The sequence below is a fragment of the Podarcis filfolensis genome (genome assembly GCF_964270895.1).
Source record: "Podarcis filfolensis genome assembly, chromosome: 2".
NCBI lineage: Eukaryota > Metazoa > Chordata > Lepidosauria > Squamata > Lacertidae > Podarcis > Podarcis filfolensis.
This window is the reverse complement of record NC_139605.1, coordinates 45,547,388-45,566,016: the sequence shown is the minus strand read 5'-3', so window position 1 is coordinate 45,566,016 and position 18,629 is coordinate 45,547,388. Positions and strand designations below refer to the sequence as shown.

Genomic DNA, 18,629 nt, shown 5'->3' with positions numbered 1-18,629 from the left:
AAACCCAAATTACATACTTTCAAACAGAGATTCAATTCCATATTTGATTCTATACCAGCAAAATGCAAGAACCAAAACTCAGGGAAGCTGCATCGTGATTTGCATAAGTGCGTGTGTGCTCTCCGAAGAACGCCAGTCCGGTTTTGAGATTTTTGAAATGCAAATGAGAAGAACAAATCTGATGGGTCTTTTCCTTGTATGGATATGTTTTGTTACTTGAAATTAAAAATCATTCTTTTATTTAAAAAAAATCTTACAGGTCTGTTAATGTCTCTGTAACATAGCTCTGAAGAGACTAGATCAAGCCAAACTTTCCTCATTGCAGGACAGAAGGAAGAGAAAAGTGGGAAATAATCCATGAGAAGATAGTATGAAATCTAGAGGTGGAGCTCCAGAGCGTGACAGGAGGGAAGCTGATCAGAAATGTATCTTGAAAGGCCTAACTGTAAACCAGCGATGGGAAAACTGGCCTGTGGGTCGAATCAGCGCATGAGGCCAATCTGGTCATGCCACAGCCACCTGCCCAACACCTGGTGTTGGGTCTTATCATTGTGCATGGTGCCTTGCAGGGTCCGGTGATCAGCTGATTGCTGGGGCTTGCAGATTGCTGTGCTTTAACCTGCACTGCTTTGAGTTCAACCTACCCAGGCAAAAACTGGTCATCTGATGTCATTGTGATGTCAGGTGACTGACAGGTGGGTGGCCGCACCCACCTGCAAAACATGGGCCAGGGGGAATGAGGAGATAAGCTGACTGCTAGGATCCCAGCTCTGATATAGAAAGTAAATTGCCACAAGACCATAGAAGAAAGGGGAGCGTTTTGTAAAACTTATTCAAATAGTGCAGTATATGTAAATACCTTTTGCAGAAAAAATATTCCAAAAGTCTTCACACATGTACATACTTACTGCCATTTAATCATTAGAGGTATTGTCACATTACATTTGTGTTATTGTTGCTAGCTGCTTTGGACATTTAAAAAAAAAGGAAAAGTGGGCATAAGTGTAGCAAATAAAAATGAGAGATCTAATATAACATGAGTTGGTGTTTGCTGGCATAACAAGGCTTCTGCTTCTTCTTCATCCCCCTCCCCCCTTAAAAAATCCGCTCTGGAAGGTCCCACAATGCTTTGGCACTGATTTTGGAGAGGGTGCATGGGAGATTGGAGAGATGAGAAGTGAAACCAGAAATCATGTTGTGCAAGTAGGCAGACATCTTTGGATATCACCCAATAAGCTGATGTTCATCCATGAAAAATTGTTGGCCCGGGCCAAAGACCCAGCTCCCATATAATTCTTTCTTCCAAATATTTGGACATATGGTACAAATATGCACATGCAGTTGAGTTCTAAGTGATCTAGCTCTACCAGCCACTAGAGACAATCAAAATAAGTTTTTATCCGTATGTCTGGTATAAAAGGAGCACTCTGTATTTTTGTATAATTGAACGCTTATGCCATGATGTAAGGAAAATGAGCATCTTGCTTTAATGGAAGCAAGTCTTGCTGAGTCATCGAAGTATGTGTGTCTTGGAACTTCTGGACGAAGCTATGAAGCTAATTTTTGTTTATGCCAAGTGTGACTTGTGTAGACACTTAGTTTGCATCTGTTTGCAAAAGGCATATTTCCAAACTATAATTTAGGAGTAAATGAAAGGAAAGGCATCACACCTATCATTGTGAACGCTGTCAAGTTTAATGCCATATTTAGAAAATAGACCAAGTACTGGCATGTCCCCTTTGTGGTTCAGAGAACATTTTAAGTTCAGAGAAAGCAAGGAAGGTTAACCAGTTATCAGGATACAAAGGTGTCATATTTTGATGCCTCATGTCAAGACTGTCAAACAGCAAAATACTGGCAGACAGCCTCTAACTTCAACACTGGAGAGCTTTCCTTCATGTCAGTGAAACTATGCCTGTGAAACATATTACACAGGAAAAGCTTCTCATGAAGCCTATGCAATACTTCTTTACAGCAAAAACACATCCTGGGCAGACACCAAAAAGTCTGAAGAAATTGGAATATTTAGAGAAAGGAAATGAAAAGAACAAAGGGGAAACGGAATAGGATGAATGAGGAGACTTGGGGGCTAGTATTTCAATTTATTTATTCCTCCTCTGATCACTTTAAATAATGTTGCTTTTTCCCATACATCTCAAGAACAATCTGGGCTTTTGCTTGCAAAGATTTCAGGTTTACACTACCGCACCCGCCTAAACCAAACTATAGTGTTTGCTCTGGAATCCATCTCTCACTGAGGAGGGGATACTTAAGGCACTTCTCAACAGCATGTTTACTGAGCATTCGTCCTGATTTGTTTTCAGGGAAGCTAGATTACGGCTATTTCATGAGCGCTCACTCTGATTTGTTTGCAAACAGGCTAGACAATATCAGGGCCGGATCTACACATTTGGCTACTCGCTCTCCTGCAGGGTCATGTGGCAGAGGGGCAGGGGCAGGGTGGAATATGTCTGAATCTACAGACTCTTCTTATGTTCTTATGTATATTAAGTGCTTTGGGCAACATCAGGCTTTTATTCACCTGATCACCTTCCAATGCCGTTCATGCAATCATCTGCCAGCATTCCCTTCCTGCATTCTGCATAGGAGAAGCAGGTCAGTCCTTACCTAAAAGAATAAAATGGATGTACAATTCTGGCATTAGAAACAGTAATGTTCAAAAGCAAGTAGGGAGAACATTTCAACCTTCTAAGACATTCTGTAAGCATAGCTATCCTCTGGAAACTATTACTAGTACTAGTATTGTTTTTAGAGCACCATTTTTATAATGGGTAACTTTTTTATTTCTACTGAGATTGATAGTATAATAGCTGTTTTAATTGGCCTGAGTTTTACCATGTTGGTAATTCAAAATTTGGAGTGTGTGTATTTATGATGTGCCGGATGCCTCGAATAACCAACCTGTTAAAGTGACTCTAAAAATAAATAGCAAAATATACCATAGTACAAACTTAGCCACTTTACTACTCACCCCTAACTCTAGATCATTTATGAACAGGTCCGAATACTGATTCTGGGGCCAGGAGGCAGGGAGGACTCCACTTTCTACAACCTTCCATTCAGAAAACTGTCCAAGTATTCCTGCCTTCAGCTTTCGGCTGCTTAACCATTTTATATATCCTGTCCTTCTTCCAAGAAGTTTAAGGTGGCCCATATGTTTCTTCCACCTCTCTTAGCATCTGAAAAATCCCATGAGGTAAACCAGGAGGAAGGAAGTCAGTCTGGTGACAGTCAGTATAGCTGAATAGGGATATGAACCTGGATCTTCCTGTGCCTAACCCCTACCTCACACTGTCTCTCACAGAGGCAGTTTTCTCTTAAATCATAATAAATAAAGCTTTTCTACCTCGTGCCTGAGGAATCTACCCACAGTGCTCCTGCATGAATCATTTATGGTTGCAACCCCGCTAAGGGCAGGTAATTCTGCCACAATCTCTGCACAAGTCACTGAATGATCCAGACACAACAAAATTACTCAACCAGGGGAAGCTGATTGGAAGGAAACCAGGAAAGAATCTAAAGAGGACAGCCTCCGACAAGGGCTTCTGGAGGCCTTTATTGATTTGATTTTTCAAGGTACTTCATTGTGGCAAAAAATGCACCTACCTCCTGACAATGCTCTGCATTTAAAGGGAGCTAATAGTTGGAAGGATTTTAAGACACAAGCATTTGCACTGATATACAGTGGGTTACATACGCTTCAGGTTACATACGCTTCAGGTTACAGACTCCGCTAACCCAGAAATAGTACCTCGGGTTAAGGACTTTGCTTCAGGATGAGAACAGAAATCGTGGGGGGCCACTGGGGCGCATTGGAAGATGGCCGACAATAACATCTCTCCGACCCACACGAGGTAATTAAGAGGCTGTGATGGGAGTAAGCAGTCTCCCTGCCCCCCCAAGGGAATGGGTGGGGACTGCCCTTGCCTGCTGTGCCCTATACCACCCCCGAATTTGAGGGGGTGGGGGCACTAGGCAGAAAGCCCTTGTGTGGACTTCGGCTCTCCTGGACGCTGTCTCTGATTCGTGCCGCTAGCTGCAGCAACTTGAAAAGAAACAATTAGGAATGAAGCAAATGCACATATTTCAAGGAAGAATGGGGGGTAAAGACTGCTAATTGAAGAGATCTCTGAAAAAGAAGACGGGTCGGATAAACAGGAATATACCATGAGAAGACACACCAAGGCTCGGTATGTCGGCAACGGGACTGGATGGGGGGGGGGGACTTTCCTTTCTTTTTTCTGTGTGATTAACCAAGAATCCCCCCAACACAAGTCAGAAATGCCGCTTAAATGACTTAAGCTGGATGATTTAAGACTGTGTGGAGATAATTTCTAACCAAAAGCATGTTTTAAGGAGATCGTGGAAAATATAAGAGCTTTGGGATGACGCAGTAAAAAATAGTGTCACCATTTTGGCAAGTTCTGTCAAAAGATTTTCGTCTGGGAGGAGGAATGGATCTGTTTTCATATTGTGGGCGAGTCTCCTCAGAGGACTAAAGAAGGCAACAGATTTGCGAAGATTAATGATGGAAAGAGTGCTTTTATTTATGGAAGTGATGACATATGGAAACCATCTCGATATGGTGATTGGACGAACGGAAAAATTCACACAGGATCACAACTGGTGTTTACCTGCTTAAGGAGATTATTAGAAGAGATCACAAAGAAAAAAGAAAAATATATGAATAAGATGAGATGTGGGAACAGCAAGATAGGACTGGATAGAATTATGAACATTATTTGGACAGATTTGTGGACATTAATGCAGCAGCAAGAAGATGATCGGAATCCCCTTCGGAACTTGAAATATGGGTACCCCCAACAAAAATTTAAAATTTGGCTTTGTAATTCGGAATTTATGTGATGTGATTTGATTTGACTTGATTGGTCGGTTAATAAAAATTATTTTTTAAAAAAGAGAACAGAAATTGTGCTCCGGCGGCGCAGCAGCAGCTGGAGGCCCCATTAGCTAAAGTGGTGCTTCAGGTTAAGAACAGTTTCAGGTTAAGAACCGACCTCCGGAACGAATTAAGTACTTAACCCGAGGTACCACTGTAGTAGCTGTTCGTCTGACTTCATCATGGAAGCCAAAGCAGGTGACTGGCTAGGATAGCCCATTTTGACATCTATGCCTAGGACAAGACCAGAAACAAGCGGTACAGAGTTTCAAATTTTGGTATGCCTAAATGCTGACCTAAACCCTAACAGGATCAGCATTTGAGCATACAAAAATTTGGAGATGCTTAGCCTCTTATTTCTGTTGTTCCTTTTCTGACAAAGCTGGGAGAAGGCAGACAACAGGACAATAACTGCACTGGAAAGAAAAATGACGTCTCTTGGAATAACATAGTGCAAGATAAATTAAATTACATTCTTTCGGATGAAATTTAATTTCCAAGACTCGACACAGTATTTTTAATGAAAATTATGAGAACTGCTGTAATACCCTGATATATCCTCCTGTCTTACCTTATCTTACTCATATTAATCATTGCATTAATGGTAGCTACAGTTGACTAATTCTGTTGGACTTTTACTTTGTATTTGTTATATTCACAACTGGTTCTTACATTATTATTGTAATGCTGTTGGGGATACACATAAATTGCAATATTTGTTATTTTATCTAATAGAAGGGGGGGGGCAACAACAAAATGCTGCCAGCCTATCTCCCAGTTATTGCATGCCTCAGCTTTGAAATCCTGACTTGGCCTTAAAGAACTTGAAATGCAAGTGTTTGGTTGTTAAGTTACTTCACTCCTAAGACTCCCCTACGCATGCTTTCAGCGGGGGCAGGTGGAAGAGAAATCATCCTTGAGATTCGACCTTATCTAAGACCATCATGCACATTCAGGAATTCTCAACAGCTTTGCTTTGCCAAAAGTTAAATAGTGGTAATAGCTTATTTCCTGCCATTATAGCAAGTGCCTCTCTTATTTATTTTTACTCTGTGCAAGGTCCTAAAAATACTCTTTTAGCTTTCTGTACACAATTCCAAGCAGCAATCACTTCTTAACTTTATATGAATTATGAGGGCTTCCAGAGAACTTCTCTACTTTTAAATACCCTCCCATTAATATCTACAGTAGCACATGAATTTTGGCTTTCCAGCAGTTCAAGGGAGTTGACAGATCACAATGTTACCTTGTAAGGGCACTTATCACCGTAAATCCACCCACAAAAGGTTTTTCCTCAGGATAATGGCTGTTTTGGTGATTCATCTTACAGACCCTGCCCTTCCTTATTTGCACAAAATATCCTACACCCAGCAATAATTTCTGGGTCAGGCTCATGCCACACATGTGATTTCCTTTTGGACACAGAGACAAGAAAAGATTAAGTGAAATGCTTAGACCTCCCTAGGTGAACCTCCCCCACTTCAGCTGCTAGGTCATTGCAAGTGCTACTAATAGGATGTTATCAGATTCAGTGAATATTCTCAGGGGCGCAGCTGATTGTCTGTGCCAGGCAGAGTTTACTGTTGTCTCACTGAGGGAGGAGAGGGGAAAATAGTACTGCTGTTGTGCTGGAAAATTTCACTGTTTCTGTCTCTAGTGGAAAACAGTTATCACTAACACATCCTGGCATGTAATTTGCCTCATTTATTATTGTCTAGCACTGGCTTAGAAATGCACAATAAGCACTAAGGTACTTCCAGAGAGTTGCAGTTATTTAAGGAAACTTTATGCTGGGATGCCAAGAACTTTCAGATTCCCGCCCCCCAAAACATTCAGACTGAGCCACACCTTCAAGACTTTGAAAAAATATAGCTCAAATAAAACTTACACTGACAAAGAGGATGACTAAGTGCAATAAAAAATCAGTAGACATTGATTCTGTTCCTGTTTCCATCACATATCACTATAGAAAGGGGAAAAATAATACAGGTTTTAATGTTATAGCCTTTAATACAGTGAATAGGGTTGCTTACTTTACAGGGCAATCATACATGTGTTTACTCAGAAGTAATTCTTGCTAAGTTCAATCAAATTTATTCCCTAGTGAGCGGGGTTATATTGCAACGTAAAAATAAATAAATCGATAGTTAATTATAACTTTGGTAACATTAAATTGTTCTCCAATGTGGAGTTTGGCAAAAAGGACCAGGTCCATCATCTGTGACTCTGAAACGACCCACCACTAAGCAATTTGCACACACGTGTGGTGTCCCATCTCCGGGGTCAAACTGGACGGGGAAAAAATATTTAAAATATTACTTTTCTCGTCAATTTGTAGCCAAAGTTAGCAGACTGCGTGCCATTCAGGAAAAAGGCAATGGCTCTTTCCTGTAATTAAATATAGAGCCGTACAAAAAAATCACTGGCACGTGTCAGTTCTAAGTGGAAATACAGCACTAGGTGGGGATGCAAAATTGTTCCACGTGTAACTCCATTGCCAGGGACGCCTTATATTAAAATAGCTTACTGGCACCTAGCTCTGAAAGCTACCGAGAAAGGGGAGCAGGTCGTCGAAGCACCCAAGCAAACACTCAAGGCTCCCCAAGAGCGAAATGTTTACAGTAATTCCATATGTAGGATCCCCACATCTCGGTGAGGGAAGCAGCGCCACGACTCGGCAAAGAACTACACTTCCCATGATGCTCTGCGAACACGGAGAATGCTCGTCGGGCCTCGGTGATTCGAAAAGTCGAAAGAGACGCTAATCCCTTGTCTGCGGGGGAGAGGAAAGGGAGGCCGCGTAGAGGCGCAAACGCAGAGGCACCGCCTCAATGCTTGTGTTGCGATGCTTCCGGTTCCCGGGTGCAGTTCGCAAGCTTCTCTGCGCGCGGGGCGAAAGAGCGCAGGGGAGGCGGGGTGATCCCGCTTGTTTACTCGGGACATTGCCCAGAGTTCAGACGATCGCTAAATCTCCCGTGCTGGTTCTAAGCTGCTTCTTGGTCGTTTATGGTGCTGCTTTGTTGTATTAGAATCGTAGAGTTGGAAACGATCCCAAAGAGCTCATCTGATCCAACCCCTGCAGTGCGGTATTTTGGGCATCATTAATTGTATCTCATGCCTTTTGTTTACCGCCGTAGTAGCTGTATCGAAAAGCGTAAAGTATGCTGCATCAGGAAGATTTGGGAGCATCAGGTGGCAGGACAGAGTCTCAAACAATGATGTTCTCCATAGTGTGTAGAGCGATCGTCTTCAGCTGCTGGGGCGGGGCCCACTAGTGGGCTGCGGCCTGATCCAAGGTGGATCGCCACAAGAGCAAACACGTGGTAAAAGATTAAGAAATAAAGTCCCCAAATGCATGTTTGGGTTAAAAATAGTGCCTAGGTCTGAAAAGGTTGAAGATACCTGGAACAGAGAATGTCTACGAATGTAAAACCCTCTGAACAAACACATCAGCAGATTTATCTCTGATTGGCTTAAATTACCAACTAAGTTCAAGCTTTTTTATTATTGTGCGAGGCAGTTACAGTGAATTGTATAGTCTCTCCCCTGCAGAGTGAGACTTGCTTCCAATTAACCATTCAGAGGAAGTTGATCCAACGCGATCCTATGCGTGTCTAGAAAAGACTGGGAGCTTCTGAGTTCTATGAGATGTACAGCTCAGTCTTACTCAAAAGTCCCACTTTTTAAAAACTGACTTTATTCCTAGAGAAGTGTGTAGAGCAGACATAGGGACCCTGGGATAATGTTGGGCTACAACTCCCATCATCCCTGCGCGTTGAGCTTGCTGGCCTCGTGTATATATAGGAGTTAAACCTCCTCGAGTATTAACCTTCCACGTTCACTATACAATAAATTCCATGGATTTTTAAAAAACTGATACTTGCTTCCTTGACGTGCGCGCGGATGCCAGGGGTTCTATTGCCCAGAATCAACAAATGCCTCTTGATCCGGGACAAAAACAGCGGAGCAGCGTTGAGATCTGCCAGCTTTTAAGTATTGACAAGCAGCCCCGCCAGGCCAGCAGCGACAGAACGTGACGCCCTCGCCCCGCCTTCGCTACCAGGCTGACCAGACAGGGGCGGGGAGGGAAGAGGAGCGTCCGGACTCCGCTTGTGCGCGGCGGGGGATCTCGGAGGGAAGATGAGCGCTGAGACGCTGACCCTGGACTGCATCATCCACCTGTTCTCATACCTGGAGCCACCGGATCTACTCAGAGCAGCCCAAGTGAATAAGGTGCGTTGCAGCGCCGGTTGCAAGTGCCCCCAAAATCGCCCGTGCGCCACTGGTGGAGAGAACATCTTTCTCCACTTCGATCGCGGGAAGTGGGGAAAGAGGGCTTCCCTTAACGACCTCTCCAAGCCAAATGCGCCAGTAGCAGGCGCGCTTGCTCCAAGTTTCTCTCGACCTCTTCAGATACGTGGAGCGCGATCTTCCTGTTTTAATAGATGTATAACGTCCCAAATCACTGCAAGCCTTTTCTCCCCAGCTTCCTCTTCTTCTTCTTCCCCGTTGTACAATTTTGCCCGCCCCCCCCCCTTTGCTTTTATTAACGAGCGAACTTAAGAGGGCGAGATCCGGATTCCGGACGTCCCATTCTGACAGCGTGTCCCCGTCCAGCGTTGTGACACAGTAGTCATTAAAAGTGGGGGAGAAGATCCTGCAGCAACACACTGGATTCAGTAAAGCGCGCAACAGTATCCCTGGCCACCGTGGAAATCCCCCGAACAAGACAGGCGCCTGCGCCTGCGCTCTTCCTGGAAACTTTGCTTTCTGTTTTCAAGCCGGCCCCACCCTCGATGTTTCTGCAGTGCTGGCAATGCAGTCAGTAAGACCGCAAACCGCTGATCCAAGCGATGGTCCTTCTGGCGCTTCTGTTTCTGCAGATGTTAATGGGAAGCTTCTAGGATTGCAAACTTCCCTAGCGATGCTTCGGGGCCTCTTGCCACCTGTGTGACAAGCAGACGTTAAGCTGACAAAAGTTTTCCCCATCATTGTATTTGCATGACAGGAAAAACATCACCTGTTGAATGAATATCACTTTTATGATTGCTTAAAACAGAACTCTTTTTTCTTTTTTGTACAAACGCTTAAATGTCCAACTTAGTACTTTGAAATAAGACGTGCCTAAGGCTGCAATCTGAGGCCCAGTAAGCCGCATTGCTCTGTTTTATATTTATTGCTTGTTACTGTGGTGTGTTGGGTATTTTATTACATTTATTGTAAGTCACCCTGGGACTTTGAGGTAAGATAAATAACAGACTGGCTGAACGAATAAATGAAACTGCAGGCACTGTGCTCAGGTGCGCTGCTATGTGACTCAGTCCCCTGAATCTTGAAGAACTTCCTCTAAAACCTGTCTTGCTTTCCCGTTTTAGACATGGAATGAAGCTGCAGAGACCTCTTCTCTTTGGAGGTTAGTACACTTCTTATCTATTTTAATATTTGGGTTTGGTGCATTCAGCTTACTTATTACTGAGAACACAGCACCATTCGCGAACATGGAACAGCAGAGTTCGATAAGGACAACATAGCCAAGTCCCCTCTGGTGATCGCAACGGACATGGCTAGAAGACAGAAAGAGATCTGGGGGAAAGTCAAAACAAGGGTGGCAAGCAATGGATGTGAGGAACTTCGTTACAGCTGAGAATGATGATTAATAGACACCATGCATTTAATGCACATTCAAAGAGCACACACACACACCTCAATCTTGGAAACTATAGCTTGCCCTTCCCAAGGTTACAGCCATGATTCTTGGGATGGGGACATGCTTAAAATGTGCTTTAAATGTATAGTGTGTACATAGCTACAGAAAACATGGGTTGGGAGGACAAGATACATAGCAGGGTCAGTGAGGGATCGGGCTTGGGGAGAGGGGTGGGTAGGTCTGGGGAGGCTTGGAGGGCTGCATTTGACCCCCCACCTGAGGTTCTCTGCCACTGCATTAAACTTGCAGACAAGAGTTTGTGCTAGATATGAAAGAGATAAATTATTTGGCAGCAGAATTCTGTATTGAGGAGAAAGGACTGGAGAGGATGTAGGAAAGCTCAAAATGAGGAAGGCTGGAATCAGAATTTTAGATGAGAGGTGATGGGGAGGAAGGAGCAGATTTTTGCAATGGCGTACATTGTAAAAATATGTAAATGAATGAAATCCAGCTGAAGACTTTGTAGCCAATTGCTTTTTATCTAATGACGGCAGATGATGGTTGTCATTCATTTCTGCCTCATTCAGTGAAACTGCTCTGGAGGAAGGATTTTAAAATTTCAAGATAAATCTGCCACTCTTTAAATTTATAGAAATATGTGTCTAAGACGATGGGCCTTCTGCAATATCTCAGTGATCCCAGGAATGCAGACATGGAAAAAGTACTATCTGCACCGCTCTAATCTTGAGCATAAAAAGATATCTGGACGGCCTTCAGTTGACTACACATGTAAAGCGATGAGAGGACATACAGGTAGGCCAAGTGTGGTAAAAACTCATAATTTAATTTCCTGGAATAGGAAACACATATCACTCCCTCTCTACTTATTTTTATATTCATTGAAAATAACTACCATAATGGAGTGGATGAAAAAGATCTGATATGCAGTAATGATGCCTAACCTTACTAATCTGACAGAGGAGGTGAAGTGGGTGGGGGGAAGATTTGGACGAAAAACATGGTCCCTCTTTGTGATGTGCATATGGAGCAAGTATTTAAAATAAATCCCTTTTCACTGCTGAAATCAGAAATACTTGAGTTTAATGAAGCAGAGTTATGAAAATATATGACTGGATGGAATAATGATGGTATACTAAAAGAATTATTATATGCAGCTTGTCTTCTATTTTTATTTGGGGAGAAATAAAATGAACAGTGCATTTGAATAGTACATTTTATTCTCAGGGTGCTATTTTAGAGTTATGTGATAGACCGATGTTTCTGTTTGGTATATTGCATGTGCCTGAACGCTTTTGTAATTGAAGATTAGGCAACGGTGTTTACATTTTTGGCATATACTGAAGTCCTTTTTGTTCATCCAGCCATTTCTAGATTCTTTTATGATCTTGTTTTATGTTGCTTTTATTATCTATTGCATTGTTTTACTTTTTTACATTGTTTGGAGTATATATTTATTGCATGCTTTGAGGTTTTTTCTTTAAAAATATAAAGTGGTATAGAGATATACATGCATGTGTGTGTGTGTGTGTTTATAAGATTTTAAATAAATAAAATTATGTTGAGTGTTTATTGCAGATTTATAATATGCCACGTTTCTGCAGCATCAGAAAACACACCAGACTAATGGTTGTTTTCATAATGAAATTCTGCTCAATTTTTAAAAAATTCCAAATAAAATTCTGCTCATGTTGTTATAGGAACGATAACTGGTATGGCTTACCTATCAGAGAACGAGCACACATTTGCAACAGGAAATGTCAAGTCTGTTGTGTGTACCACTTCTTCTGATGGCACAGTCAGGGCATGGAACGTCCAAGAGGTAGGACAAAAGAACTTGTAAAAGATGAATGGTGGATTTTAGTAAGGAAGGAAAATCACACGACAACAAAGATCACCATAGCTAATCACAAACAAACAACCATACCCTAGGCCAGCTCCAACCTCTTTCACCACCAAAGAAACACAAATGAACAGCAGAGAACCTGCATGAGCAATGCTGACACCAAACCCTACATACATTAAGCAAAATAGAAACATCGCCACCCGACCCCACCCCATCCCCACCCATCTTTCCCCCCTCCACCCCTTATTTCCCCCTGATGTCTCAACAAATGAAACCGATTTGTAAAAATGTTACATGGAAAAAATATGAGAGACATTACACATACTTCTGTAAAACAAGAAAATCGTTAATAAAATAAAAAAATAATAAAGGAAAATATTTCTGATTGGTGCCAAGGGGTGATCACACTTATATTCAGAATTACTTCAAAGAGGAAAAGGAAGGAAAGCCCAGGCAGCTCAAATTGTTTGTTTTTGTTTGTTTGTTTGTTTAGTTACAACATTTATCTGCCACCTTTCAAGGCAGTTGCTGTTTGTTTGAGATATTTAAAGAGAGATGGGTAGAAAACGGATTATCCTGTTGGAGAAAGGGCTAAAAGGGAACCTGCAGTCAGGAAAAGCATTTCTAGCACGGACGTAGCCAGGATTTATTTTAAGGGGGCAGAATCGAGTTATCTGCGACACAATTGGTCATTTAGTTAAATATTTCTATTTATTTCCTTGATTACCTGTACCCCCTGGCTATGCCCATGACTTCTAGGAGTGCAGGAGGCAGGGGGAGTATGGTTGAAAACCAGTGGGAGCCCCCTCTGCTGAATCTCAACCCCTTTCCTGGAAGAAGCCCTTCTGTCCACAGGAGGACAAAGCTGGGTGCAGCCCAATGAAAGTAGAAAGGAAGAAAACTAAAATTCCAGAAATTGACATGGCATTTTTTAAAAGACTGTTGGCATGACGTTGATGGCAATATAGAGGACAAAAGTCTGATACCAAGGAAGCATCCATTTATTTGAAATGAATTCTGTTAGAATATTTTTGGCTGCACATCAGGACTTTGAAATACAATGGAGACTGACTCATTATGTTCTGATGTGCACATAAATCAAGTGAACATGTTTCAACAAGGTAAAGGTGAAAGCAAGCAACAAATACGCCAACTTTTCTACAGCATGTGTTCGTTTCCTTTTTTTCTTACCGACTCCACACCGAAAAAAGTTGGCGTATAGAACATACTTGAAAATACACCATCAGAGAAATCTGTATAGTTGGGTCTTAGGCAACATACACACCAGACTGTTAAAGTACCCCCTGCTCCACACACACAGAATTCTGAGAGTTGGGTTTAAGGGTGCTCGGAAGTATGGGTCTGTAGAAGTAAACTACAGTTCCCAGAATTCTCAGGTGGGGGTGTGTGCTTTAAAGGTTTGAAGCATATCTAGCCTTGGTCTTGGGTGAATGGGGTTAGGACTGCATGCCATGCATAACACAGATGTGTTAAGTGAAATAGTCTGAAGATAATAGAGAATTGGAAATAAGTGAGGCACGAATGGCACCATTTTGTGTTTTTTAAACAGGGTACACAGATTTGGTCAAGTCCCCAGCAGGAAAATGGACTGCAAAACATTGCCACGTTTCCTTCAGATAAATTGGTGGCTACAGTAGACTGTCATGGGATAATCAAACTCTGGCATGGAGAGACAGGGGAAGAGCTTGCAACGTTTTCAGTATCATCCTCATCATGTTCTGTGGCTGCCTACACAATAAACAGCAAGCCATTCTTAACGGTAAGTGCAGCACGACTGACAGTTTGAAACAAACTTCCTGTTAGCCTGCCGAAAGCCTGCTTAAAAATGTGGAATAGTAGTTTTTTAAGTTGTTGCAACTCAGGGCTGGATCAGAGCTATTCCTTTGTTTTTGCAAGAAATCCAGCAATCGGTGACTCAACAGAAATTGGTAATCCACAGTTGAATTTTTTGCATGTCACTGCGAAGGAATCATTAACTATATTTTCTGTGCTTCCTTCCTTGGTTTAGGTAGGCACTGGAGGAGGTAAACTCTATACGTTAGTAGCTGCCGATTTAAGCCAAATTTCATCCACACAACTGTTCCAAAACTGTGGCATAAATTCATTACTTTGTTCACCCGATGGTCTATGGATAGTTGCTCGCCCTACAGATAATGCTTTACCACCAAAGGTACTGTTATGCTGCAGCATTTGAGCATTTGTTGAGACTAACGTCAACTTCAGGGTTGTGGTGGGGATTCAGTTGGGATTGTGGTGCAGGAGAAAGTGTTAAATTCCTCCTTCCCTGCATGCTGCAGTCTTGATTTCCTCCCATTCCACATGGCTATTTCAAACGGAAACAACCTGTAACGCTGAATGCAATTTTGGATTTAACCCATCATCTTTAGACTTAAGACTGTTACAAACTGTAAACTACTTTGGTGTGTCAACACTTTGCCTAGTATTTGTGTCCTTCCCTCCCCCTCTCCATGAGGTTACACCTTTAGGCTTCCCATCTAGCCTAAAGAGTTCTGGAGAGCTTGAAAACTTGCTCACTGTGTTGTGGCATTTAGTTGGTCCTAGCAAAGTTACCACTATTTTGTGGCTTCTTTTTTTCTCATAAACTTGCAATTGTTGTCAACAAAATTCCACTCAAATCTCCATGCCACATAACGAGCAATCTTTACTTGGGCAAAAGAAAAATGTCCCGTTAACAGAGCTTCCCCTTCCTGCCTCTCCAGAGATATGGGGAGTGGGAGAGGCTGAACCTTGTATGACTTGATCCACAATGGCTAAGTCATTCCCCCTCACAACCCTGTGGCAAGACACTTGGAGGGCCTGTAGGGATGCAACCCTGAAGGAAGTATCAAACACCATTTGTGATGTGCCATGAAGCTCTGTAATTCAAAGTTCAAAATAATTTTTTGCATAAAATTCAAAGTGAAAATCCTCACTTGGGCTATCCAAGTATACCATAAGCAGCTCTTTGGATCCCAGCTATTGTGTGTTAATGCTTGTTTTTGTATATGTAACAGGTGGTTTATACACATTCTGCAACTAATTCTGTAGATGATGAACTCTTATCTAGTCCTCTTCCGATCGGAGGTCAGTGCCTTGACACTTGCTGGTTACCAGCAGAACCCGCAAGAGTAGCTGTGCTGCATGATGAAGAGAGAAATTTTCACATTGTGAGCTTAGATATACACATTGAGAAGAAGTCTAAATATAAAATGAGTATTACAGGTAAGTTTCTTCGAACTGTTGTCTAGCAGAAGGTAATTTATCCTTTTATTCAGCAGCAATCCAGAAAACACCCTGAACTGAATTGCTATTGAAAAGGAAATGAATTGTCAGGTGGACCTTTCTTGTATAGGTGAAGAGGAACAGCATATTTGTTTTGAAATGTTGGTTGCAATTCCAACCCACTTATGTGCAAATAAGCTCACTAAATTCAATGGGGCTTATTTCTGAATAGATGCGGAAGGGATTTCAGCCTTTGTCTTTCTGTGCATGGTAAGCCATAAAAGCAGGGACTTGGCTGCACTGTGTCAAAGCTGAATAACAAAATGCATGGGAAAGGACAGTTCAGTACTAGAGCATGTGCTGTAGTAGGAAGTAGAAGGTCCAGGTTCAGTCTCTAACTTCTCCACATAGGTTTGGCAGAGACAACTGCCTGAAAATCTGGAGAAATGCTGCCAGCCAGTGTTGACGACACTGAACTAGACAGACCAATGGCCTTCCTATGTCCCTAATTTTATATAGTGGTGTTTTGTCAAGCTCAGCAGATAATACCCAATTGACAAATTTATTTCTTTAGTCAACTTGTTTTCTTAATCAGTGTTCCCTATCTGTTTTCATTCCTGTCCATAGCAGCACAATAGACAGAACTGCTAGCTTGGGTCTGAATCAGCATGATGTTCTCAATACACAATATGTAGCTCAAAATTCAGAGAATCGTGACCTGACTAATATACTGGTGAGCACTGTTGCAGTACTCTTCACAGTAAACAGAGCAGAAATTTCGGTGCTAAAATGGTTTTTATGCAAAAGCTCGGCAGGTTGCAGACTTCACATTACCAGCACAACTACGGATTGGAGAGACGATTATGAAAGGATTTGGCAAACAAACTATTCTTTTAGCAACTGGACCAGAGCTGAAACTATACACTCTGTCAGGAACTGAATTAATGGCTTTCAAAGATCACCACAATTCTATTACATCAATCTGGGTGGTATATACAGTTACTATTACTTACTACTACTATTATTTATTTCTGTTCTGTACACTAAATATTCTTTAACTAAAAGGCTTTAATTTGCATCCACCCACCCCCAACCAGGATCCTTTTCACGTTGTCACATCATCCATGGACCTCTCACTTCGTGTGTACTCCTGGAAAAATGACAACAAATCATCTTTGCTGAACGGTCGCTACCACTTACTAGGAGGATCCCACAGATGGTCAAAGTAAGTTTGAAACATTTTGCAAATTGCAGTTAAGATGAGAGCACCTATCACTTTCTTGCTAAATACAACTATATTAGAAGGCAGATTTGAGAATAAAAGCACATCTGTGACCCCAAATGCTAGTTTGAACTGTATTTATATGGAAGACTTCAGTTCAATTGTTTTCTGAAAATCAGTCTAAAGTATAGTGATACTAGATCATAGGAGCTATGGGGCAGGGTTTAAAGACAGTGATATGTGAATTATACAAAGGCTCTGGGGATTGCTTTGCTTTCCCTTATGACTGGACCCCTTGACACAAAGTCCCATTCAACATCCCCTTTCCCCCATTTAGGACCATGAGGGGTAGATAAAAGCTATGTGCACTGTTTTTTGCCTGTGCCATCCATGGCTTTCCTCATCCCCCAATTTAATCTTTGCAAGCAGTGAAGCTTACAGCCAAGGGATAAACCAATTCTGTTGTAATGAACACAGAACTAACCTACTACTCAGGTTTAAAAAAGATGGTAGTAACTCAGCTTTGAAACAGGGCAAAACTGGGGCTATGCTTAGCAGGGCAACATAAAAAACCCACTGCAAAATCTCAAAAACCTGCAATTTAACTTCTCGTACTAAAACAGAACGAGTTTGTTTCAATATGTCGAAGTAGTTAAATGTAAGTACTAGATTGTGCCAAGTACTGTGAGCCATATATTTTTTCCTCTTCTAGTGGCTTTAGAAGTGTGGCTTGTGACGATGTGAGCATTGTTGGTGTGGTGGCTGGAAATGGAGACATCTTAAGAGCATACTCCTTTAACTTGTAAGACTTAATGTTTCTCTCATTTTACAGTCGTGTTAGTTTTGTCTGCCTGTCAATTAACTCTAAAGTGAATTCATCATCACATGATGCAGCCCATGTGTAATCTAGAGACAAAATGTCAGTATGATTTATAACATTTCATGCCACTTGAAAACAAAAGCATGCAGTGAAATCCAAGCTTTGATGTTTTTAGATCAACAATAAACTACTGAAGTGGTTGTCAGTTATCTTTTTCCTTGCTCTATAAAAATACACGACTTTCATGAAATTCCATCTCAGTCTGGAAAAAGGCAGTAATTTTATTAAATGCTGAGATATAATGTGAGTGTACAATGGACCAGATTAGTAAATATTTTCTGAAGTTTTTTTTGCGGGGAGAAGTAACATGGGTTCAATCTACCATAGTGTACACCTCAGTTCAGTTTCTAAGATAAAGCACTCAAGGTCATGTCCAACATTGCTGCTCTGAAAAACTGAACGTTTCCCTCCAGCCCCCTTGCATCAGAGGCAGATTAAGGGCGCCTAGCGGGGCACCGCAACTATGAAGTAGTGAGTTGATCAGAATTGAAGGCTAGAGGTGGGGCGCCAAATTTTGGCCTGGCACAGGGCACTGCTGAAATTTGAAATACCGAAGTGCTTGTACACTCTCAATCTGCTCCAGATGAGATTTTGAGAGTGCAGCAGGAGAGCAAGGGATCTCCAGTTGCCTGAGCAAAACTCCATAGGTGCAGCATTGGACAAAACCCTCATTCAAAGTTGGTTTCACAGCTAAACAATGCAGACATGTGAGAACTCCTAAATGTGGGGGTAGGACCACACAATTTCTAAGGCCCTAGTAAGACCAGCACAGCTTATGTAGAACAGCTGCTTCAAGGAGAATTACACAGTCTTACCAAAATGCCATGTTCAAAAATTGGACACATATGAACT

General features: G+C 41.9%; 1 protein-coding gene and 1 long non-coding RNA gene across 3 annotated transcripts; one reads left to right on the top strand and one right to left on the bottom strand.

The window, feature by feature from the left end:
- Positions 1–1,786: 1,786 nt before the first annotated feature.
- On the bottom strand, positions 1,787–7,566 carry LOC310757689. The gene is made up of 3 exons (XR_014545414.1): positions 7,449–7,566; positions 6,810–6,884; positions 1,787–2,628 (listed from the first exon to the last, which is right to left on the bottom strand). It is a non-coding gene; the product is annotated as an uncharacterized lncRNA (long non-coding RNA).
- Positions 7,567–7,750: 184 nt separating this feature from the next.
- FBXW12 (F-box and WD repeat domain containing 12) lies at positions 7,751–17,917 on the top strand. Of its 2 annotated transcripts, XM_083603089.1 has the most exons (11): positions 7,766–7,832; positions 8,916–9,154; positions 10,297–10,334; positions 11,221–11,381; positions 12,287–12,408; positions 14,003–14,212; positions 14,462–14,623; positions 15,468–15,675; positions 16,483–16,664; positions 16,773–16,900; positions 17,610–17,917. In XM_083603089.1, exons 2-11 carry the CDS (start codon positions 9,062–9,064, stop codon positions 17,701–17,703), a joined length of 1,398 nt encoding a protein of 465 aa, XP_083459215.1. In that variant the 5' UTR covers positions 7,766–7,832; positions 8,916–9,061; the 3' UTR covers positions 17,704–17,917. The 2 variants fall into 2 exon arrangements, with proteins under 2 accessions (XP_083459214.1, XP_083459215.1); XM_083603088.1 differs by having other exon boundaries at positions 7,751–9,154.
- Positions 17,918–18,629: the final 712 nt, after the last annotated feature.